This window comes from Sceloporus undulatus, chromosome 3, assembly GCF_019175285.1.
Source record: "Sceloporus undulatus isolate JIND9_A2432 ecotype Alabama chromosome 3, SceUnd_v1.1, whole genome shotgun sequence".
Classification (NCBI taxonomy): domain Eukaryota; kingdom Metazoa; phylum Chordata; class Lepidosauria; order Squamata; family Phrynosomatidae; genus Sceloporus; species Sceloporus undulatus.
Window position 1 is genome coordinate 146300067 of NC_056524.1, and position 24079 is coordinate 146324145.

General features: G+C 41.3%; 1 protein-coding gene across 21 annotated transcripts in view; it reads right to left on the bottom strand.

The window, feature by feature from the left end:
- SORBS1 (sorbin and SH3 domain containing 1) overlaps positions 1-24079 on the bottom strand; it is a 204043-nt gene that overhangs the window by 40760 nt on the left and 139204 nt on the right. For 9 of the 21 annotated variants that reach the window (XM_042457340.1, XM_042457338.1, XM_042457336.1 and 6 more), the window contains 10 exons: positions 20500-20565; positions 19898-19999; positions 16429-16478; positions 14246-14421; positions 11369-11380; positions 9118-9203; positions 5769-5936; positions 3496-3542; positions 2699-2813; positions 2486-2611 (listed from right to left, as the gene is read on the bottom strand). In XM_042457340.1, the coding sequence (XP_042313274.1) occupies positions 2486-2611; positions 2699-2813; positions 3496-3542; positions 5769-5936; positions 9118-9203; positions 11369-11380; positions 14246-14421; positions 16429-16478; positions 19898-19999; positions 20500-20565 (948 nt within the window). Of the gene's footprint in view, positions 1-2485; positions 2612-2698; positions 2814-3495; positions 3543-5768; positions 5937-9117; positions 9207-11368; positions 11381-14245; positions 14422-16428; positions 16479-19897; positions 20000-20499; positions 20566-24079 lie in introns of all 21 variants that reach the window. The other 12 variants (XM_042457331.1, XM_042457346.1, XM_042457347.1 and 9 more) reach the window with 5 other exon arrangements.

The window sequence follows — 24079 nt, forward strand, 5'->3', positions numbered from 1 at the left end:
ACAAAGGAAGGGGTTGCTGGAGCTTGGCTTCAAGAGAGGCCATCTCCCTCCCCAAGGGGCTCTCCTCTCCCTTTCCTCCTCCTTCAAGGGCACATCCTCCTCGGGCTGTAGTGAGGCCAGAAGAGTGGCAGTGCCATGGGCCTCCGCCAGCCATCTTTTCTCTTCCAGCCCACGCCAGCCCCTTGCAGCAGCCAGCAGCATCTCTCTCCACTTCCTCCTGGCGGCTGCGATGGGGATTACCGTCTTGACCCTTATATACGTCTACCCTGGGATTTTGAAGCTCATTTTGAGGCATACATTTTTCGACTTATAGTCGAGTATATATGGTAACCTTTTCCCATTTCCTCAGAAATTGTTGCTCCGTTTTCCCATTTATCACCATTGTCAACTTGTCCATTATAGATAAATCATATACTGTACTTTCATAATCCATTCTTCAAATAAATCCATGCTTATTATCTTACAATATCTAGCAAATATCAGGCAAGCTGCCGTAACCAAATACAAAATAACACCTTCTTCTTCTTGGTTTAGTTTTCCTTTTATATCTTCTGTAAGATTTAGTAAAAATAGTTTAGGGTTTAATTCAAATTTGATTTGCATAATATCTTGAATTTTGGCATGAATAAGATTCCAGAATTGAGACGCTTCAATACACTCCAACCACATATGATAATAAGAGTTGTTTATAAGCAAAAATCTCTGCTTACAATCCTGAAATGATCCACTGAGAACCAGAAATCAGACCAGACACCATCTACTGTACTAACTCTGATTTCTCTTATATTGATAGTATTCTTGTTGTTGTATCTTGGGCTGGGGGAAGGTGGGAAAGGGAAAAGAGCTAGAATTATAGAAGGGAGAAATTATAATATAACATATTCTAATAGCGGTATGCTAATTGAAACAGTGTGAGGCAATGGGAGAATGGTCCACCCTCGAAGGCTGATGGAACCCAAACCCTAGAGGGTTCTATGGCTGGGAACGACGGCGATTCTGTCGAAACCTTGGTTGATACCTGGAATAACGATCTTACCAGGGCTATAGACATTATCACTCTCGAGCGTCCTTTCCGGCTCGCTTCTAAGAAGAAACAATGGTACACTCAAGATCTTCAGAAAATGAAGTGAGCCGTGCGACGACTAGAGCGCTACTGGTGGAAACATCACAGCTTATCCAACAAGACACACCATAGGGCTCTCCTTGACTCCTATGGAGTGCAATTGACACAGCAAAGAACTCGTTTATGCTGCTCATATTGCATCAGTGGAGTCTCGTCCAGGATTGCTGTTCAAGGTGGTTAAAGAGCTAACCCAACTGCCTCCCACCCTGAACCCTCTTCTAGAATCAACAAAAGCCTGCTGTGACCTATTCAATGACTTCTTTGCAAATAAAATCTCTCGGATAAGAGATGATCTTGATGCCAGTATTACAACAGAAACTATGAGAAAGATGTCCAGTGACTCCATGGACTATGTTTGACTGGATCACTGAGTTTGTAAATACTGATGAAGTGGACAAGCTTCTTGGTTGTGTTAGGAAGAGAACATGCCCTCTTGATCCTTGCCCATCCTGGTTGACTGCTCAAGGAGGGGATGCAGTAACAACATTACTTCAGGCTATAATCAATGCATCCCTTAGGGAGGGGAAATTTCCATCTAAGCTCAAACAAGCCGTGGTTAAACCACTTTTGAAAAAACTCTCCCTGGACCCTTTGATAAGAAATAACTACAGACCATTGTTGGGCAAGGTGATCGAGAGGGCAGTTGCTTTCCAACTTCAAGACGTCTTGGATGAAACCGATTATCTAGACCCATTTCAAACCGGCTTCAGGGTGGGATACAGAGTTGAGACTGCCATGGTCGCTTTGGTCAATGATCTCCGTCTGGGCAACGACAGGGGAAGTGTGACCCTGCTGGTGCTCTTGGACATCTCAGCAGCATTTGATACCATAGACCATGGTATTCTTCTGGAATGCCTGAGAGAGTTAGATATCGGGGGGCACTGTGCTCCAGTGGTTCCGTTCCTACCTCTCGGGTAGATTCCAGATGGTGAGGCTAGGGGACAGCATCCCTCAGGGCGCCATTCTGTCCCCATGCTGTTTAATATTTACATGAAGCCGCTGGGAGAGATCATCCAGAGGCATGGGGAGCAATGTAATCAGTACGCTGATGACACCCAAATATGTTTCTCTATGCTTCCGACTCTTGCAGTGACCAAAGATAGCATCTCTCCTCTGAATGCCTGCCTTGAGTCGGTAATGGGCTGGATGAAGGAAAACAAACTCAGACTGAATCTAGAGAAAATAGAGGTACAAGCGATAGGATCCCTAGGCCCAGGAAGGGAAGTTTTTCCTTAAGAATTCTTTAAGAACAATACAATCCTTCTGCAAAATCTGACTTGCATTACTTTCATTACCCACCATCCAGGAAGCTTTTTTTTTAAAGCAAATAAAATCTTGATTCACAGACTACATCATCTGTACCTTTTTGAAGGACATCTCCACTTGAGTGTCACCATTGAAACTGAACTTGGCAACTGCATCTCCATATTCCAAGACATGCAATTGTGAGGTTTTCTTAGGTTGAGGTTTTTCTCTGGGAGGAAGAAGCTATAAACAAAAACAAAAACAAAAGGCAGTTATAAGAATGCAAGGAAGACTCGCAGCATTGGCTAAAGGTAAGAACAAAACAAGTACCTCCACATATGATTGTGGAAAGATGCCCACTCTGCCATGGTGTTCTCCTTCATACCAATTCTGATCAATCTGCTTACAAATGTAAACAATATCTCCTTTCTGTAGTGGCAGTTCTCTGTTCACAACATATAAACTATGTGTTAATTATTTGCAACAATTGTATGTTTATGTTAAATATAAGTAAGAAAACACAGAAATATGCATATTCCTAATTTCTGAGGTATGAGTGGGCAATGTGTCACCCTCCAGATATTTCTGCACTACATTTCCCAGCATTCCTCATCATTGGCTATGCCACCTGGGATTTACAGTGGTTGCAGTTCAACTACATCTGGAGCACCACACTTTGCCCATCTAAGTACTAAGTACTATAATTTTAAAATGTTTTATTACCAATTCCATTAGAAATTAGACATTTTGACTATGAAACCCTCAACAGTTTATGATTTATGTAAAAAACTTTTCTCCATCAAGGGCTCTGATCTGAATCAGAGAAACTCGGTTAGTGGAACATAAGGCAGGGTCCTTTCCATAGCTCCATACAGACAGGCCAAAATAAAGCTGCTTTGGGACACTTTGGAGGTATGCTGTTTAAATGATGCATGCATCCTAAGAGTCCCAAAGCTGCACTCTAGTCCTTAGGACTACAGTAGATCGTGGATTTGGTGTGGCTTCCGGACTCTTAGGATGCATGCATCATATAAATAGCATACCTCCAAAGTGTCCTAAAGCAGCTTTATTTTGGCCTGTCTGTATGGGACCCATGAGAAGAAAAGCAATTGACCATGTATACTCACTTTAGCGTCTGGGCTTTAAAGTCAAACTTTGCTCTGGCAGCTCTCATCTAGAAGTTGAAAACAGTACATTTAAAACAATGACCAAGTCCTTAGCACATGATCAGAACTGGTAGGGAAATCCCAGCCACACAGATGGTGGAGGGGGCTAAACATGTTGCAAACTATTGCTTCAGATAATCTCTTAAACTCTTAAATAACTGGAGAGTCCTCACAGGATGTAAGGCCCTTACCAGTGATAAGTTGGGTTAGGGAAAGGACACAAGTGAAAAAAAATGTTTTTAGCTTATTTTAAAAGCGCAGATTTGTTGGGTTTGCTGATAGAGCGGCTGCAATCCATGCTTTGTAGCAAAAGATTGCTTCTGAAAATAAATTAGAATAACTCCAGTGACACCACTCCAGTAATCCATAGCATGTAGAGTGAAATCACCACTGATATGTGTATCATTGTGCCTTAGACTTAGACAACATGTAGTCCATTCTAGTACAGCACTGAAACTTTTACAGCTGTGGAAGCACTCACTCAAAGCAAGCTACACACCTAAACAGATCGGAATGATCCATTTTGTTTTACTGATTGGCAAAATAGAGACAAAATGGAGGAGGGAAAAGAATGATAACATTCAAAGGCCTTGTATAGTTCTGAGGAAAAAATAAAGAATATTTTAGCCCGGATAAAAGAGAGATGGATACTGGCATTTTTAGACTGCATCATGGGCTGTCTCCAAAACAAAACAAAACCAGACACATATGTTCTCAACCTTCACAGTGGTACCACCATTGCTAGTATCTATTGAGTAAATGTATGAAAAATTCTTATTAGCCAATGAAATAGACTTGGGGCCCATTCATACTTTAGTATTATAATACTATTATTGCACTTTAACCACTATGGTTCTGCCCTATGGAATCCTGGGATTTGAAGTTAGAGAGAAGCATTTAGAATTCTCAGCCAGAGAGCTCTAGTGTTGCAGCCAACCAAGAGTCCCAGGATTCCATAGCAGTTAAAGTGGAATACAGTGGTACCCCGGGATACGAATGCGCCGCCTTACGAAATTTCCGGGTTACGAAAAAAATCCATAGAAAAAAACTGTTCCGGGTTACGAAGGTTATTTCGGGTTACAAAAAAATTTTTGGTGCTTTTCGGCGCTTTTTCGCACGAAATCGCGGCTTTTCCCCATTAGCGCCTATGGCTTTTTCGGCTTACGAAGGATTTCGGGTTACGAACGCAGCGGCGGAACGAATTATTTTCGTAACCCGGGGTACCACTGTAATAGTGCTATAACTGTGCAGTGCGAATGGGCCCCAAAAGTTGTTACCTGCTCAACATCATTTTGCTGAACAGGTAACAACTTTCAAGGATTTTTTTTTTTTTTGAGGCTAATAAAAATATTCCAGGGGTATTTCTCATAATTTTTTTCTAGAAACTGGAGACAGCAATGAACACTGCACAGTCAGCAAGTCTATTCCCAAGAAAGATGTATTTTAAAGCAGTCGTATGAAATATGTGGCCTGCCACATGATGTTGGACTGCTGCATTTCATATACTTGATTCTGCTCATAAGGGCTGCTGGAAGTTGTAGTTCATGAGTCCTACTCCTGTCTTAAAATAACGCTGAGCATTAAAAAGCCTCACAGCATATAAAGAAAGAAGGGAGGAACTGATCTCATGGTAACAGCAAAAGTTACTGGGAGGGGTAGGTGGAAAGGCTACAACAAGGATTCATATTCTTGAGAAATATGACCTCTGGGGGGGGGACCTCTCCCACCTTTTGTCTCTTTTGCCTTTTCTTTTTCTTTTTTAACTAAATTACATATGCAGAAATAACATTATTTTTTTCATCTGACATGTAGACAAAAAGAAAGCAAAGAGAGAAGTAAACCATCTAGGGTTCAATCCACTATAAGAGAATCACATAGTCAGGCAATAAAGACGATAACGTTTTAAAGCAGAAGTCACATTACAAGGAGAGAATGAAGCATTAAGTACTGAGAAAGATGAAGCAAATGTCTTCTGATTTGTTGTAAAAATAACAGATACTTTAAAGGCATGCATCAGAGTGGTGCACTAGCAATCCTCAGCAGGCATGCTTTTTTTTTTTTGGATAGAGTTATTAATTCATTTTAACAACATCAAAAGCAGTTTCTAGGTCAAGCGAGAATGAGGGAAAATAAAAATCAACACCTTGAATAGCTAATGGTGGCCTAAAAGCACAACACTATGAGAGGCAAATATGAATTGGGTCAAGCAGCAGATTGAGGCAACCACAACAGACCTCTGACCCAGATTTCCTTTTTGCTGTATCGTCTACAATTAGAAGATCCCCAAACCGCTCATTAGTGATAAATTGATGATGCGTAGGAATGACCCCTGTGTGCCTTCTAGCTGCAATATCAGCCTCTTCTTGCTCACGTTTAAGCCGTCTCTGGTCCTCTAAAAGTTTCTGCCATAAAATTGCATAAAATGGGCAATAAATAATCTAGTTTATGGCACTTGGAAATTGCCAACAGATTATTAGCAAACAAACAAACAAACAAAAAACCTCACCACAACTAGACCCACCCCACACCGATTTCCAGTGTAACAGAGAAAGTTCAGAAAAGAGCACATTATTAATTATTGTATGCTGACAGACTGACTACACTTCCAAGAATTCTGCAGAATAAAGACATGGCAAAATATAATCTTTTATAGGGATGATCACAAACCTAGGTGATTTTTTTTAAAATGATGATTATCCTTGTTATTTCCTGTATTTCCAGTGTCCAGGATATGAGTGATGTTGCTTATGAAGCCAAAGCAGCACTACAAGAGGGAGGCACTGGGGAAGTGCCATGGTTTCTGGGAGGTGAATCTGCCAAAAACTACTCAGTGAGGACTGAACATGTTTAGTGGGTAAAGAATGATGACTAATGGTGGTGGGGAAGGGAAGAGACTTTGAAGTTGCAGCTTCTTCACAGTCCATCTCCTCAGCCTCAAAGCAGGGAGGAGGGCTGGGTGTTGTCTGGTCTGGAAAGACTGGGACCATCCAGAGCAAAACTGACAAAACCCAAACCTCTGGCAGATTGGCGAGGGTTGGAGCCAACCAACCTCTCTCCTAGCTGCCCCAGAGTGACCAGATGTCATAACCCCAAAGGAGGACAAAGCACCTCAACATGTAGGACATTCAAGAAAACTGTAGAACATTACCAAATAAAAGCTCACAACACTCATATAAATATAAATTCCTGCTTCTTAGGATCAAAATGAAGCATTGTGGAATTCCTAGAATCAAAGGATCATAGAATCCTGGACAGAAGGCTGAAATGTAGGCCATGTCCTGGAAAAGGAGGGCATCTGGTCACTCTGAGCTGGTCCCTACCACAGAAAAACCAGAGGGTGGGGTGGGGGAGGGATAATGTTGGGCATGGAAGTCTCTTGGGGCAGTTTCCAGGTATATTACTCAGTCCAAGACTTCTTGGCAGAAAGTCTTGGTTACAGCTAGAAAAAAAAGGTGCTCAGTGTGCCTTCAAACAGTTAAACACCAGACAGTGTGCTCATCTTGCAAAGACATGAGTCACTTGCTGGAAAAGGAGTGATAATGTAAAGGGCTTGCCAAAAAAAGCAAGGAAGCCTTTGAAAAGAAAGCCTGGAAGGGCACGTGACAGGCTAGGACCCTGAAATTATTTTTTCTGTGCAACAAGTTGCAATGTGGAGAATTGAGAGAAATAAATATAACCTTTGTGTTTATAGATAATATACCTCTGTACACCACACACTAGGGCCTTGATAGAAGAAGGCTGTTGTCTGCAAGCCCTACTTATGTGTGTCCCAGAGGTATCTGGATAGCTATATTTGAAAAAAAAATGTTGAGTTCAATAAACCTTCAATCTCAAGCAGGAGCAAGGTAACATTTCTGGTTTTATACTTTTACTCAGACACTACAAAAATCAACAGCCATGCCAGTCTTTTTAATAGCACACTTCAACTCTCATTTATCTCACTGTTTAACCCAACCCAAAGACTGCATTATGCAATCATATAACCAAGCCATGGGGGTACGGGTGGGGATTATCAAAAACAAAGTAACAAGTGCAAAGAGAAATAGATTCTTTTTCTTTATTTTCCTCAAAACGTTTCAAAGGATGCAGCAAATACTAAAGAGGCATTTACATTTATCTTTGTGTATAGACTCCCTGCTGCTTCATTGGCCCATTTTTCCAAAACAACGACATTCACAAACATAATGATATAGTGGTTTACCCGCTGCTTTTCACAAACGAGTAAGCGAGAACATTTATGGTACAGGGAACCAGCATAAAAGAAGAGGGGGGAGGGGAACTATTGTTTCTACCTTGATATAAATTTTCTGCAGTTAAACATGCAAATAAGTCAGGTTTCACCATTAGATAACACAATGTTCCCAGTCTTTTTACACATGCTCTCCCAAAGTGGTCTTCATATCAGTGACCAACAGAATTCAACAATTCCACTCACATCCCACCATTGCAAGGCAAGAAAGACGAGCTGGACCCTTAATTCTACCACTTACATTGGGCTCCTGACTTGCAACTCCAAATTTAGAGCTAGGAAAGGGGAGGAACCACAAACCCAAACCTATGTGTGGCTACTTGTGACTAAGGCCTTGTCTGCATTGGTCAGATACTCTAAGGGCAGCCTGGAGTATCCTGGCCCCACAGCTGCCCTGTTCTGCCCCATTATCTTGGCCTCTGTTTTTGTGCCATGGTGGCTGTATGCACAGGCATTCTTCTGGGCCTCCTGGCATGTCCGCTGCCACCATGGGTCACTCACACCTGAAGCCAGAATGAAATACCCAATGACAGTCACATACTGAGTGCCTCATTCTGACCTCAGAATGAGTGACCCATGGAGACAGCACATATTCTGTGTCGCCCAGTGGGATGCCGTGGTAGACAGCTGCTGCAGCACAGAAACATAGGACTCTGGATCTTTTAGGAGGATCCAGAGAAACAGGTAAGTTATTTTAATTTGTTTTAACCCTATTATGTCCGGTTCTGGTGTGGGACATGCCGGACATTGTCCAAACTGCCCACACTAGAGCCAGTGTTTGGGCCATGATGTATCATCCAAACAGGACAATCCCAAAACAGGGAGGAAATGGGCCTTTTGGCCGATGCAGACAAGGCCTGAGCTGAGTCCAACTGTGTTAAATGAAGGTTATTCCTAGGTAAGTACATAACAGACATGCTATTGACGATTAAAATAAAAGGGAGAAAAAAGACCCATATAGACAACATTCTTGGCTTGGCTAGTAGGACCATCCATAATTGTTAAGCCCATTAATCAAAGCTGTTTGTATTTTTTTTTCTTACACTGTTCTAATTTAATTAAAAATTAAAATTAATTCAATTAAAAACACACCTTAATCTCAAATTGATTGGTACCAAATTACCAAACTGAATGGTTAAAAGTGAAATAATGTTTTAAAGTATTAACATAATTATTGTAGAGATCTATACTCCTTACTTTTGCCAGCACCCACTAAAAACTACCAAGGTCATTCATTAGATTCCAATTCAAAAGATAATCTTGGTTCAAACTCTATTCCAACCATTGCATTAATTCTCTGAAGAAATATTACTGATTATTCTAGGACAGATTACCTCTTTATCACTGTGGCGTCTGTGGAAAATATCTTCAGGACTCTCCATGTAATCAAGTGGTGGAAAATGTCTTGGTGATTCTGAATCTACTTTAAAACAATACAAGGTCATTTAAAAACAAACTGATTTGACCAGAAGAACAAGAAAACGAGGAAAGAAATAGAAAAAAAGCTTCAGTGCTACCAATCAATTTGTAATCAACTATTGGTAACTTTTTTTTTCTTCTGGATTTAAAGGCTGAAGCAGATAATAATGCTGAAGTAAGTAACAACACAAAATCCAAGCCCATGAAAGCAACCAAATGATTTAATGAACGTATTTGTTGGTTGCCAAATATGATTTAATGTGGTGCCATTGAGAAAAGTTGCATAACTGCATGCAAAGATAAAAATGCACATATGTGAACATGCACATTTGCACGCACGCACACATATGCACATACATGCAAAGACACACACCAAGAACCTGAATGACTGCTCTACCAGTAAACTGGGTTTATTAATTTAGTTCCTTGGAAATGCAAATCACATGGATTTATGTTGTTTTCCATAAATAATTCACACCCTAAATAGTGCCTTTTTAAATCAACCTGTTTCAACTGGTGATTAGAATGCAGCAGAAATTACTACTGAAAAGTTCAGTCAAGTCCTGAAATGCAAACAGAATGCATAAGAGACACACTGGAAATGAAATGTGAGGCAAGGGGTAAAAAATGAAAGGATAGCAAAGAGAGAGACAGATGAAATAACACTAGTAAAGTACACAAAAATGCCACCTCCAGGGTATGTCCTGAGTTCTCTTTGTGGATTGTTGTTTGTGTCCAACTTGTAAGGTACATTCCCACTATTAAACACATCTGGAAAGTCCAATAGGGGAACATTACTATTTTGCCAAGTTTCCATTTCCAAGAAGTGGCTTAACCTTTTGACAATGTCATAGGAAGAGAGGCGCTTTGGGGCTGGAGGCTTCTGCTGGACACGCAACTCATAGAAGAATGGGTTATCCCTGTGGCTTCCCCTTGAAGAAGCAAGATTATTTTGGGTTTCACAGCTGTATGCCAGCAGGGCTTCTAGTCCAGGTAGAGGAGGAGTCTTTCTGGAAGTGCTTTGCAAGGGCCTTTTCAACCTGAAGGGAAGAGGGCTCATAAGGTAGACATTTCTGGGGAGTAGATGTTTTTCTCCTTCAACATCCCCTCGGGCAGGCTGCTGCTGTTCATGTCTCCGAATAGTTGTAAACCTTGTGTAGGAAGCTGGGCATGATCCTTTGCACTTGTTTACTTTGTATTTCTGAGGGATGTTGCTACTATAACCACCACTGTCATTGGATCTATTAGACATGAGATCTATCTCATCCGAGGAAGCCAATAGTGTCTCCATTGGGGGCATGTCACTAAACTCTGATGATGTATCCTCTATATTGCTACAAGAATGGGATGGTGTATCAGCTAGGTTAGCAATTTTCTTTTCTTCCTGAATTGGCTTGGACAAATCCAACTGGTATTCAGCTGAATACACTGAACTTAAGCAGCTGTTTGAGAGACTAGGAGTTGGAGATTTGATATGGGAATTGGAGAAATTGAGAGCAGGCATTGACAAAGATCTCTGGATGAGTAGCTCAAAGGCAGTGATGCGGGAAGAGACAGTGTGCTTGGGAATCTGCTCCAAGTTTTCTTGGCTAGGGCTGGGGCTGGAGCTGGGTTCTCTCTTGTCCTTAAATTCACTCTCAAAATGGGATGCAATTTCCTTCACACTGCAGGATGAAACAATGCCCAACTGGATTCCAGAGCGATTGATATGGTGCATGTCTTTATACAGCATGGTAAACTCCATCCCATTCTTCTGAGAACCAAGCATATATCCTTTCCTGAAGCTGGATGAGCCACATTCTTTCAGACTCTGGGTGCTGGTGGATTTTGCAGCCAACTGCTGCTTAGATTTCATTAGGATATTCTCAAAATTTGTGTCTACATCTACGATGGAGTCTTTCTTGTTCCCAAAAAAGCCAAATGAGCTATGGAGATTTTCACAGCTTTGTGTTTTTTCATGAGGTAAAAGATCTTTTTTGTCTTGCCTAGGAATACGTGGAGTAGCAAGCTTGGGTTTGAATTTAGAGGGAAGAATTTCAGCAATGCAGACTTTTGCAGCAGACAATGGTTTCTTATATTTACACAACTGACCTAGTTGACCGGCATTACTAGAGTTAACGGTTCGGCTATTAACTGAAGAGGATGCAATCGTATGAGCATTCCCACCTTTACGATCCACTGGAAAGCATGCAGAATAAAATAAACAAAACCTGTTAGCTCAAGTGTGGCAAAGCTGTTGATAAATGGGGGTGGGTGGGAAATGACATGCTGGTTTCACATAACACAATCCTGAGAAAGCCAAGATTCAAAAGGGAATGCAAGAAAGCAATGAAGTAGCCGGGCCGTGCTGCTGAAGTGCACGGAACAGCTAATGTTAAGGAAGAAGGCAGATGCCACAACGTCAGAGGAGCTTCTAGATAAAAAGGAAAAGGTCAGCTTGACTCAGCTTTTTGATGGGCAGGTGCTAATACAGGCATACTATTTCAGAAATCTGAAATAGATTAGGATTATTAAGGGCTCATGTGATAATCAGCAGAAGCTTGTAATCTGATCTGGTTTACCTTTCATGCAACACTCTTGTACATGAATAGGAACACTGTATTAACTGTTGTTAGATGTAAGAGCATGCAAACTTTCTCGTTAAGGTTTTATTTCTTTTCCAATGAAAGAAAAAGTAGCATAAGAGAATACAATTTCAGTCACTCAAAAGTGACATAACTTCAGGTTCAGGCAATCCATGTATTTGCAAGGGACAGCTTCAGAGATTTTACATATTTAAAATTAAGGCTTCTAAACTTTAAAAATTGATAATGAAGAAGAAAATCTTGCTATCTGCATGGTTGAATACTTCTGTTCAAATAAGACTTGTTAGGCTCTCAGTTTCCCAAAGAGTTTTGTACATTACATTTGAAACAATTGGGTAGTAAGTAAAATTTGCAACCTTGTCAAATGCAAAAGTTAGCAGGAACAGATCAAGATATCATGGCTCAGTACCAGGATATCCTGGCTCAATACAGAAGTCAACACATTATTCATATTTAAAGTTAACAGACTTTGTAATTAGATACTATCTGCAAGAACATTCTAAAAGTAACTCCAGAAAACTGAAAATCATCTGCCTTTCCCTCCTCCCTAATGAAATGTTACTTGCGAACCTGCAGGCTGTTGCTTCCACTCTACAAAATATGCAACCTCATAAATTCCTTTGAATTCAACAAAAATTATCTGTGAACAGAACTGTAGAGGTTTGCACTTTTAAATAAATAAATGCTATTTTATTTGGTTAAGTTTGGAAAGTAACAGCAAAAAGGTAAAAAGAATAGAAGCAAGTTGTCAAGCATTCAAATAATTGTGTTCAACTTCAGTGCTAAGTTATATTTCAGTTCTAATGTTTTACTATTGCAAGCAACAGCTCAAAAAAATCCATAAGTAGTGTGCAATACGTCCTACTACAATAAGCGGCTTATGGATATGCTTGGTCAGCATGTCCTTAATTCTTTATTGAAAGATGTAAATTTTTTAGTGAGTAATCAACATGGTGGTTTGATCATTGGATTATAACTCTGGAGATCAGGGTTTGATTCCTTGCTTGGCCATGAAAACCAACTAGGTGACCTTAGGAGAGTCACACACACTCAGCCCCAGAAAACCATGTGACAGGTCACTTTAGAGTCACTGTAAGTTGGAAATGATTTGAAGGCACATAACAACAGTCTTAACAATTGCTATATCAATTTCATGTAAACAAAACATTTATATTAGTCAGATTTGTGCTGTATCATATGATATATTTCACTATTTTATTATTCTGTATGTCATTATGCAACTGCTACTACTTTTTAAAAAATGCAACTAATATTATTATTGGCATCTAATTTGATTATATCAACATAGACAGCCATAAAGAATGCAATTCAGCAGACAGAAAATTCCAAGTTTCCAGTTTAGGAAACTATAGACCAGCAGGATGATGGGCTGAAGTGAGCTGACTACTGGAAAAGAATACGCTGTTGCAAGAATGTTAGGAAATGAGAAGAAAAGAAAATGATGTGATGAGGCAACCATGAGCAAGAGTCAAAGGAAGCATAATCAGTCTATATTTGGAAAGAGGAGGAAATAAGGCAATTAAAAAGTTTAGAAGAATGGCAGACAACACCCCCTAAAGCTTGGACAAATACTCAGCTAGTGACAACTTTGATACCTCCCCCTTCCTCCTCACCCCAAACATTAATGGTAAGACATGCTTCCTTGGTGTTTGGGTTCAAAATTTGGTCTTAAATCCTGAAAAGAACAGATAACAGTGGATTAATATCTTTTCTTGTGCAGTTGTATTTGTGTATTTGGTCTTAAATTTTGAAAAACAGAGTAGACAACTGTGTGTTGTCTAGTAACTGTGTGTATTTTCTTATTATTGGATTTATACAACTCCTGACCATGAAACCAAACATTATGGAATTTCTGGATTTCCAGACATATTCTAGCCTGATCTATGCATGCAGCAGAATGTGAGAAACTCAAAGAAATAATAAAATAAGTGATATCTTTTCCCACTGTCAATTACTACATTTATTGCATTTACTATTTTTCTTTTAAAAAGCCTGCAAGCAGAAAACCTTCCTCCAAAGTGCTAATATTTTATCTGAAAATAATATGAGGAAGCATTAAAAATGATACCCATCAGACGCAGTATCAAGTGAAGTTGATGTTTTAAAGACATTACTAGTACTGTTGTTTCAAATACAGTGTGCCTGTGCCATACATCGTCAAACCATACGTGGCTTTCAGCTTACGCTAAACCCGTGCTGCAATACAATGAATGGTGTGTACATCACGAGCCCAAGCCCCACTATAGTCAATGGGACTCCAGCATATATGATTTTTGCCTTAAGTGGGGGGAGGGGGTCCAAAATGGATCCCCCACATAAGGTAAGGGCCCGCTGTACATGTAAATAGTAACACAAAACAATCTAACCCAATCGCAAAGTTTTACTACCAATAATTAGTAGGTGAAGAAACACTATGGTGGTTGATTTGCTGATCTACCTTTAGTGGAAGCTGAACTGGAGGGTCGCTTGAGACCACTCAACCCTTGCAGTGGGATATCACCTCCTTCCAAAACATTTTTGTAAATTTGCCGTTCATTCTCCAGTCCAGTAGAATCTCCTATGGTGTCCTCCAACTCTTTTTTTATTAAGTAGGAGTTAGATGAATATGGTGAGCTAAAAGTATATAAGAGAATGAGGAATTAATTTTCTTAACAATTATAAAAGAGTCATGAAAAGTTGCTAGACCACACTGCTAGTAGATCAATCGACAAATGCAAATTTCTAAGAACATGAACATTTCTAGCATTTCTGAAGGAAACCATATTTATTACCACATTGCAAAGATTGTTATAGTGCTTGATAAGTACTTCCAACACAATGTATCAGATCACAACATAGCAATAGCAAGTACATTTCTATATGATTATCAGTGCACTTAAGCACTCCCTAAGCAGTTTACAATATGTAAGCTAATTGCCCCAACAAGCTTGGTACTCATTTTAGCAACCTCAGTAGGATGCCAGGCTGAGTCGACCCTGAGGTCCTGGCTGGTATTGAACTCACAACCTTATGATTTGGGAGTGAGTGGCTACAGTACAGGTGTCAGAACCAGCTTCCGTGGTTCATCCAGAATGGTAATTGGGTTGGTAAGTTCAAAAATGTTGGTAGTTCAAAGTGGATGGTAAGGGTAGTAGTTTCTAGAACGGTTGGGGGGGGGGGGGAAGCAGTTGTGGAGGTTATTATCTGACTGGAATGTGAACTCAGAGTTGCAGACATGCCCCAGGGGGAGGGGTGTATGAAGAAGGCAACGAGAACCTTGGCAACTGGGGGCAACTGGGATGGCTGAAGGGGAGAGAAAGGGGAGGAGTGAATAGATAGTTAACTGGGGGAAAGATTTTGATTCTTCAGAGACTGCTTAAACGTGTTAATGGATGCTTCTGCTTGAGTTTCTCAATAAACATTCTGTTCAAGCAAAGGACTTTTTATTTTTGAAACTTAGTTCTGACCCCAGATCTCACAACAGGATTTTAACTACTGTGCCACCAGGGCTCCTGGTAGACCCACTTCAGGACCAACTCCACTATTAGCCTTGGAGAAGCAAAAGTCTGAGATGGCAGGGCAGGGCAAATTTGCTCCTTCTTGCTCCACATTGGCAGGCCCTTGCCTTTTTGGAGAGCTGTGGCTGATCTGTGCAACTCTTTAAATCTGGGACTTACTGGCTTAAACCTAATTGCTAGTTTTCATCACAAAATACAAAGCAAATTCACAGTACGGTGGTGTGTGCCTTTTAAAATAATTAATTCAAAATACTCTCTTTCCCCTCTGGTACGTTCAGTACATTACTACTGAACTATTGCAGAATTAAAATAAGTTTGGTTTATTTTGCTGTGAATTTTCAGACTCCAATTTTCATTAGATTGAACTGATTTAAAATTTAAAACATTAAAACATTGTGCATTCTTACTGTACAAATCTTCTGACTGGTTCCCTAACACTTTTAGTCCCTTCTTGTCAATATCAGAAATTTCCATTTCAGAAACTTAATTTCCATGCTATTCTGTTCTGAGTGGGACGAGGGAGATGTCCATCTCTTATTTTTTGCATTTGTCTCCAGTATAAGAAACAGATTATTAAACTGGGTTTTGTCCTTAAATCATACTTATATAGACCATCAGCTACTTTTCTTTTGCTTTTTAAAATTTATAACCTAAAATATGATTCCATGAGTTTCCTGACAGAAAAAGTAAGCCTAAATCTACTGTTAAAAGGAGAAAAAAGTTTTCAGACATAAGAAAAATCTAAATAAACTGAATGCATTATGATTTAAAATCTTTAATTTAGAAATGTTCTTTTAGACCTTTGTTATGGTTTAGGGGTAGAGAATGTGTGGCCCTGCAGATATTGTTAGACTGCAACTCCATTCACCTCTTCACCTTTTTAGCTCTATGAGCTAAAGAAGATGGGGAAAGTGCTCCATTCTGAAGAAGTCTCTTTCTCCAGAAGCATGTTGACTAAATTAATCTCAAATGACAGAGAATATCCCACGAATCCAGCTTAGACACACAGCCACTGTGTGCTCTTAAAGGAATACCATTGAGGAAAAATCTGAAGACATAATTTTTCAGAGTAAATACTTCAAAATATTAATATAAACATTTAAGAACAGATTTCCAAGCTTACTGAGTCAAATGGTCTGTGAAAGTTTCCAGTGAAGAAGAGTCTGTTGTACCCTGCAAAAAATCCAAACAACGTCACTGATCTATCTACCATATATATATATATATTTGAATGAGAGAAAGCAGTGTGGTATAGTGGTTTGAGCATTGGGCTACAACCCTAAAACCCAAGTTCAACTCCCTGCTCCCCACTCAGCCTTGGAAACCCACTCACTGAGTGACCTTGGGTGAGTTCACACCTTCAGACCCAGAAAATCCTGTAATAGGTTGACCTTAGCGTTGCTTTAAGTCAGAAATGGTTTGAAGACACACAACACCAATACACACACACTTCTGTTCAGACCAAAAAACAAAGACTTGCTTGAGTATTTTACTATTAATTGTTGAAGTTCTTCACTTTGGTATGCATCTGTCCTGACAGCTGCTTGAGTCCTTGTTTGGGAGAAAGGAAGGACTAAAATAAAATAAAATAAATAATTTCATAATGGCAGCATCCACACTGCAGAAAGAATTCAGTGTGATACCACTTTAACTGCCATGACTCAATGCTACAGAATTCTGGGAACTGTAGTTTTTGGTAGACATTTAGCCTTCTCTGTCAGAGGGCTCTGGTGCCACAACAAACTACAAACCCCAGAATTCCACAGCATCGAACCATGACAGTTAAAGTGGTATGAAACTGGATTATTTCTGCAGTGCAGATGCAGCCAAGGTGGGGGTGGGGATATGATACTTTTAGTATCCTTTTATGAGAAAAGAAATTATGGCAAAGCCCATTGAGGAGGGTAAAAAAATAATAAAATTGATTTTTAGAAATAGCTAATATGTTAAACAGCTAAAATGCCTGGATATGAAATAGGGGGACTGTTCTTGTGAAAGATAACCAAACAGGGCAGAGAGATCTTTGTATGGCTATTTCATGACATCTAGGGCTTGTTTATGGTTCAAAGTAGTGCCCAGATGTCTGCAATTAGCCAAAATAAGGGATGCTGGAATGCCATGCTGGGACAGTGAATGAAAACAGTCCTGATAAGGAGGGCTTCAAACTATATACTTTTCTGTAACCAATGAGTGAACGAAATGTACCTAGGTTTAAATTCTATGTACTAATCAATGTACAGTGGGCCCTTGGTATACGCGGGGGATCCGTTCCAGACCCCCCTCCTCCCGCGTATACCAAAATCCACGTATGCTCAAGTCCCATTTGTTCCCAGTGCACGCACGCCGCCATTGGGAACAAAAGTCCCTGGCCTCCCTTCCTCTCCTCCCTTCCCTCCCTAGCTTCCCTCCTCCCTGCCTCCCTCCCTCCCTCCTTTCCCTCCCTCTTACTTACCTTTTGGGCCGAGTGCCAGTGCTGGAGGCCTGGGAGGCCTCTAGTGTGGCTGCTTGGCCTCCTCGCCGCTGCAGCAAAAGCCGGGTGTGGCGGCGGCCAAGCCTCGGCCTTCTCGCTGTCGCCACAGAAGGGCCCAATGGCGGTGTTGGAGGCCTCTTGGCCCCAACAGCACCGCCACTGGGCCTTTCCCGTGGCGGCGGTAAGGAGGCCGAGTCGCCACATCAGAGGTCTTCAAGGCCTCCAGCGACGGCACTCGGCCTCCTGGAGCCTCCACCGCCACAGAAGGACCAGATACCGGTGTTGGAGGCCAAAAGGCCTCCAGCACCAACAGCTGGCCCTTCTGCGATGGCGAGGATGCCAGGTGACGGTGCAGGAAGCCTTGAAGGCCTCTGGCACTTCTGCGCTCTGCCTCCTTGCCACTGCTGCCACCGGAGGCAGAGCGCAGCAGTGCCAGAGGCCTTCAAGGCCTCCCACACTGCCACTCGGCCTCACCGCTGCTGCTGCTGCCACCACGGAAGGGCTGGATGTCGGTGCTGGGGGCCTCTTGGCCTCCAACAGCGGTATCCGGCCCTTCTGCAGTAGCGGAGGCTCCAGGAGGCCGGGTGTTGGCGCTGGAGGCCTTGAAGACTTCCAGCGTGGCGACTCAGCCTCCTCGCCGCCACTGCAGGAAAGGCCCGGTGGCTGTGCTGTTGGGGCCCAGAGGCCTCCAACACCACCATCAGGCCCTTCTGCGGTGGCGGCGAGGAGGCCGAGGCTTGGCCTCTGCCACCGCCAGCCACCACCACCCTGCTTTTGCTGCAGCAGTCAGGAGGCCAAGCAGCCACGCCGGAGGCCTCCCAGGCCTCCAGCACCGGCACTCGGCCCCAAAGGTAAGTAAGAGGGAGGGAAGGGAGGGAAGGAGGTAGGAAGGAGGGAAGCGAGGGAGAGAAGGGAGGAGAGGAGAGGAAGGGAGGCCAGGGACTTTTGTTCCCAATGGTGGTGTGCATGCACGCACGCAGCCATTGGGAACAACTCCCGGGTTTGCCATCCGCGGATGCTCAAATCCGCGGATGGCAAATCCGCACATAAGAAGGGCCGACTGTATAGCTTAAGAGTTCTTTATTTGAATCGGTATAAAAGGGAATTTTACCTGGTGATCAGGGCTTCAGCTTTTGGAAGTTATTCCTCTGAAGCCAGCCGGCTAATAAAATTTGCTGGCTTTCTTGACTTCTGGGTCTCCCTGATAGTTTCCTGAAATATCTGCAATATCATGTTCTGAGCATAAGAACTATCCTTATGTTTATAAATATCCTCTCTTAAAACAGGGATAGGAATTATACAGCCTTCCTAATGCTATTGAAAGGCAGCTCCTAATAGCCCTAGGACATAGCCCACAGAGAGGAATACTGGGAGCTGCAGCTTAACAACATCTGGAGAGACATACAATTCCTGTCCCATATTAACAAAAGCTTAGGCAAGCCAACTAATGATCTGTTCAACATATTCATAGCACATGCATCAGAGTTAATTATGCCTCTACCACATTGCCGTGAGAAGAGAAACATTATGAAGTTGGTTCTTTCTCTTTAGGGAGTACAATACAGATGTTTGAGAGCAGCAATTGCAAACCCTCCAAATTCCTCCAAATGTACTTTTCAATGACAAAAAATGGTGAACTTACTCCCCTGAAACCCTCCTGGAGTGTCAATTCACCTTTTAAATAGATTGTGGAGTCCTGTGTAATGTCTGACATAAAAAATTAAACATTTTTCAAAAACAGATTTGTTTAAAGGAAAAAAAAGCAGGCAGTTTTAGCTATCCACACAGTCCCTGGACAGGTCCCAATGACAGAGAATTGGATCCAGGCCTGCTGAAGTTGCTCACTCTGGTTTCAATTGGTCCCTGAACTGCACAGCAAAATTGCTGTTGGGGAAGAGGCCTCCATAAAGAGAGGCCAATTGGGGAAGGATTGGCGAAGCTGTGCCACATGAAGCAGTGAAAGCAATTTAAGCCTGGACTCCCTAGAGTGGCTCTTCTTTCTTTCTTTCTTTCTTTCTTTCTTTCTTTCTTTTTTTGCAATCCAACAAGTGAAGTTCACCAACATTTTGTTCACCCCTTGTTTAGGTGTAATGACTACTATCATGCAATGAAAAGGAAATACCTTCAATTGCTTTTTATCTGCTGCTTTATAAAGCTTCTCCATTTTCTCAATGTCAGCCTCTAACTCAGTCTGATAAAGATAGAGGTCTTTATCTGGATCAGTCTAGTTAGGAATGGAAGAAAAAGGAAGAGGAAGCCAATACTTGAATTAGGCAAAAAGAAAAAGAAAAAAAGGTAATTCTGAAAAACAAATTGTTTTACAAAGAAATATGTACAAGACAAAAATTCAATGCCTTCTTAATACTGAACTATACCATTGCCTTATGTTCACTGCTGAATTTGTAAAGATCTAGTGTTAAGACATTAAAATTTATCTTAAAATCACTATAAAATGCATTCATATTGTATCATTAATGCAGAACAATGATTAGTACAATTATCACTACAGATTACAAAAAAGGAAAAAATGCTGTGATCTAATGAAAATTACAATAAATGGTTTGTAAGATTATTTACAGCCTATGACATTGTGTAACAAGTTCAAGTCAATTAAATCCAAATCACCACTTGCACTCACAGAAAATCTAAACACTGTCAGCGACTGAAAGCTAAAGCCACGCATACAAACAAACCATACCATAGCACAATGTATGTTTGAATTACCTTTCTATCCTCTCTAGTAAGGATAGAGCACTCTCCAGGAGTATAATCCCATATCTTTTTTGGAGGCTGATGGGAAGCAGAATAGGAAATGAGGAAATGAAGATAAGGAAAGACATCACAGAGAAAATGGAAACTCAATTAGAATAGAGGGAATACGCTGGGGGAAACTGTATCAGCACTAGAAACAAAATAGAAGATAGAATGGAAAGAAGGAGGAAGTAAACCTGCTACATCACAAACACAGACTATGGGAGAAGAACGGAGGAAACATGCACCATAAAGCAAGGCTTGGTTGATATTTTACTTGACAACACTCTGTTTTCAGGATCCTGCTGCTTTTGCAGGAAAACATGGTGGTAAAAGCATTCAAGACATGATTTGCTAAAGAAGCTAAAACAGGCTACATGTATTAAAATTGCTCATTTTGTTTCTGAAAAGAAAAAAAGTACAATAAGGGGTTTTAACAAAGTAAATGGCAGTTTTATTTTTAATTTAAATCCTCAGGCCTCCTTCAGGACTCAAATACATATCAAGTTAATAAATAGCTGTGTTTCCAGAATTGGCAGTATGGGGCAATGAAAATGCAGATTTATTCATGTCAAGCTTTGGAACTGTTTGCCCTTTGTTCTTGGTTCCCACACAGCCAAGAAGGGGAGTGTCCTCTACTTGAATTGATTTTCCCCAGACCATCTTAACTGACAACAGAAGTAACATCTGAGGCCCCATTCCCACTGGGAATATAAAGCGATGTATTTCGCTGCGATTCTGACTCAGATCTTTTTTCCAAGATGTATTCGAATCTGGTCCCTCGTTCCCATACGAAAGGGTGCAAATGGACTCGGGGTTTTTTGAACCTTGTTCTCGTTCCCATTGAAATTTTCTCAGTTGCAATTTGAAGCTGACTTTTTTGCTCCCTGTTCCTATTGGCCTTCCAGAACCTCTTTATTTTAAAAGCAGCTATCAATCAAGCGCCTAAGTGCTTGACGTCACAGCCAATCAATCGCTTAGACGCTTCCCCCCTCTGAGAATGGCAGAAGGGGCCTCTATTCCCCCAAGTCCTCACATGTCGATCTATGAATGGGGAGCAGGGGGGAGGTTGCAGGGGGGGCGTAATGTGTTTACCGCATTTGGAGGTCAGTGTAGCAATTTGCTATGTTTGGAAACCCGACAGAGCGCCTAAGCAATCGAAAGCTTAATTTAAAAAAAAAAAACTTGTCTATACACACGATCACCTTACCCTGCTTCCTACCCCACCAGGGGAAAGGCTATGCGAACGGGGAAAAATGGAGCCAGTAATGCAGGAAAGAGAACAAGCAGGTGACACCCCTAGGCCAACCCCTTGAGCACTGCTCCTCCCATCCCCAAGTTCCCGAATCAGACCCTTGTCATTTCCATTCATTTGCCACGAATCAGACTTGGGAGCTGCAGGAAAAACCTCTGAAAAAGTGCAGTCAAATTAATCCAGTTTATCCACCACTGATTCGGGTTTTTCAAGGAAAATTCGATTACATGGGGATCAGATCCGAATTCCAATTGGCGTAATGAGGATCGAATGCGCGCTCAAATGGGAACGATGCCCCCATAATTCGAGTCTTGATCCACTTTATATGGGGCCCGAGACTAACATCGTCACTTTTATTCTCCTGTATGTTTTTTTAAAACATCTTTGCCTGGCAAAGAAGCTAAAGAAGCTTCAAAAGCTTGCATTATGTATTTTGTGCATTTTGGTTGGCCAATAAAAATGCCATTGTTTTGTGTATTTTATTGTATTTTGCTGCCAACCCGTGATTTGAAGACAATCTTGGATTTGAAGACAATCAAATTTTGACACAACAGTGGAAACTTTAACAAGGGGGAGCTAATGACAGGGGCATAATCCTTGGAAGTTTTTACCTCCAACAACAATAAAACTCTCACATTTGGACTACAGTTGGCACATTTTTACTATATAACACCTGGTGGTTAAATGCCAACACTGCAGCCACTCACAGTCACAAGGTTGTGAGTTTGATCCCAGGCAGGGCTCCAAGGCCCACTCAGCCCTCCATCCTTTTGTAGGTCAGTAAAATGAGTATCCAGCTTGTGGGAAATTGGCTTACACATTGTAAACCACTTTAGGGAGTGTTAGTTCACTGATGTGGTATAGAAATGTACTTGCTATTGTTCTTTTATTTTCCTAATAATTGCTATTGCTAAAGGTTTTTCCAGATTTAATAGTACAGCAACTTCTTGAGAAGTTCATCGGTCTCTGCCTTAGAAAAGGGCTGTGAGATTTGTACATATCAGGGGAGTTACTTTTCTTTTGCTAATAGAGTTGAAATGTTATTACTTATCTTTTATTGCCCTTTTTACCTGCTCCCCACCAGTGGTGTCTCTGGGGGATGCAGCCAGCACCGGGTGGCACCTCAGAACTAGGATGACACCTAGTCATTCCCCCTTTCCTTGCCGTCCTGTCCTTCTGCTCTGGAAGAGAAGGATGGAGCGGCCTGATGGAGGCCAAGTGCGCCACTCCCCAGAGCCCCGGCCCCCACACCAGATGACACCAGTAATGAGGATGCCACTGTTCCCCATGAAGGGGAATGGCCTCTACCTGCTTTGAGATCCCACCACACCATCCTAACTGACATAAGACTAACATCTGAGGCAAAATGTAGCCCTGCGACTGTTACATAATTGCTTTTCATCTCCTGTATGATTTAAAATATCTGCCTGATGAAGAAGCCAGTGAAGCTTGAATGATGTATTTTGTACATTTTTGTTGGCCAATAAAAGTATCACTATTTTGTGGATTTTGTCATTTGGAATTAGTTATTAGTCTTGTAAAAGTGGAATGAAATTAAAGAAACATAGGAAAAAATCAGTTTTCACTAGATCCCAAGAGATCTGGATGTGGAAACCTGGAGCAGTACAAGTTCTGAAAGCGGCAGCAGAATGAAAAAGCTGAGGCAGTGCAAATTATTTTGCACTGGTTGCTCTTGTCTCCAGTATCTCAAAGCATTTGGAATAATAAGTTACAATAACGATAGTTACCTATACTAAATTACTTTTTTGACAATTAGGGAGAGTCAGCATGGTATAGGGTGGTTTGTATTACAGGTTTGTATTGAGGTTTGTATTACAACTTTGAGGTTTGTATTACAACTCTGCAGTTGAGGGTTTAATTCCCTGCTTGGCCATGGAAACCCACCTTGAGCAAGTCAAACATTCTCAGCCCCAGAAAACCCTGTGATAGGTTTACCTTTGGGTCGCCATAAGTAGGAAACAACTTGAAGGAAACAACAACAACAACAACAGCTATCTGCAAGTATCTTGATGACAATACTGTGATCAGTAGGAGCTGGCATGGGTCAAGAACAAATCCTGTCAAATTCATCTTATATCATTTTAAAAATTCAGGTCACTAGTTTAGTAGGTGGTGGGAATGTGGTGGATGTCATTTCTGTAGATTTCAGCAAAGAATTTGATAAGGTCCCCTATAATATTCTGATTACTAAACTGATTAAACATGGAATAGATGGATGCACTGTCAGAGCTGTAATTGGTTGGTAAATCTTTCTCAAAGTGTTGTGATCAATGGCTT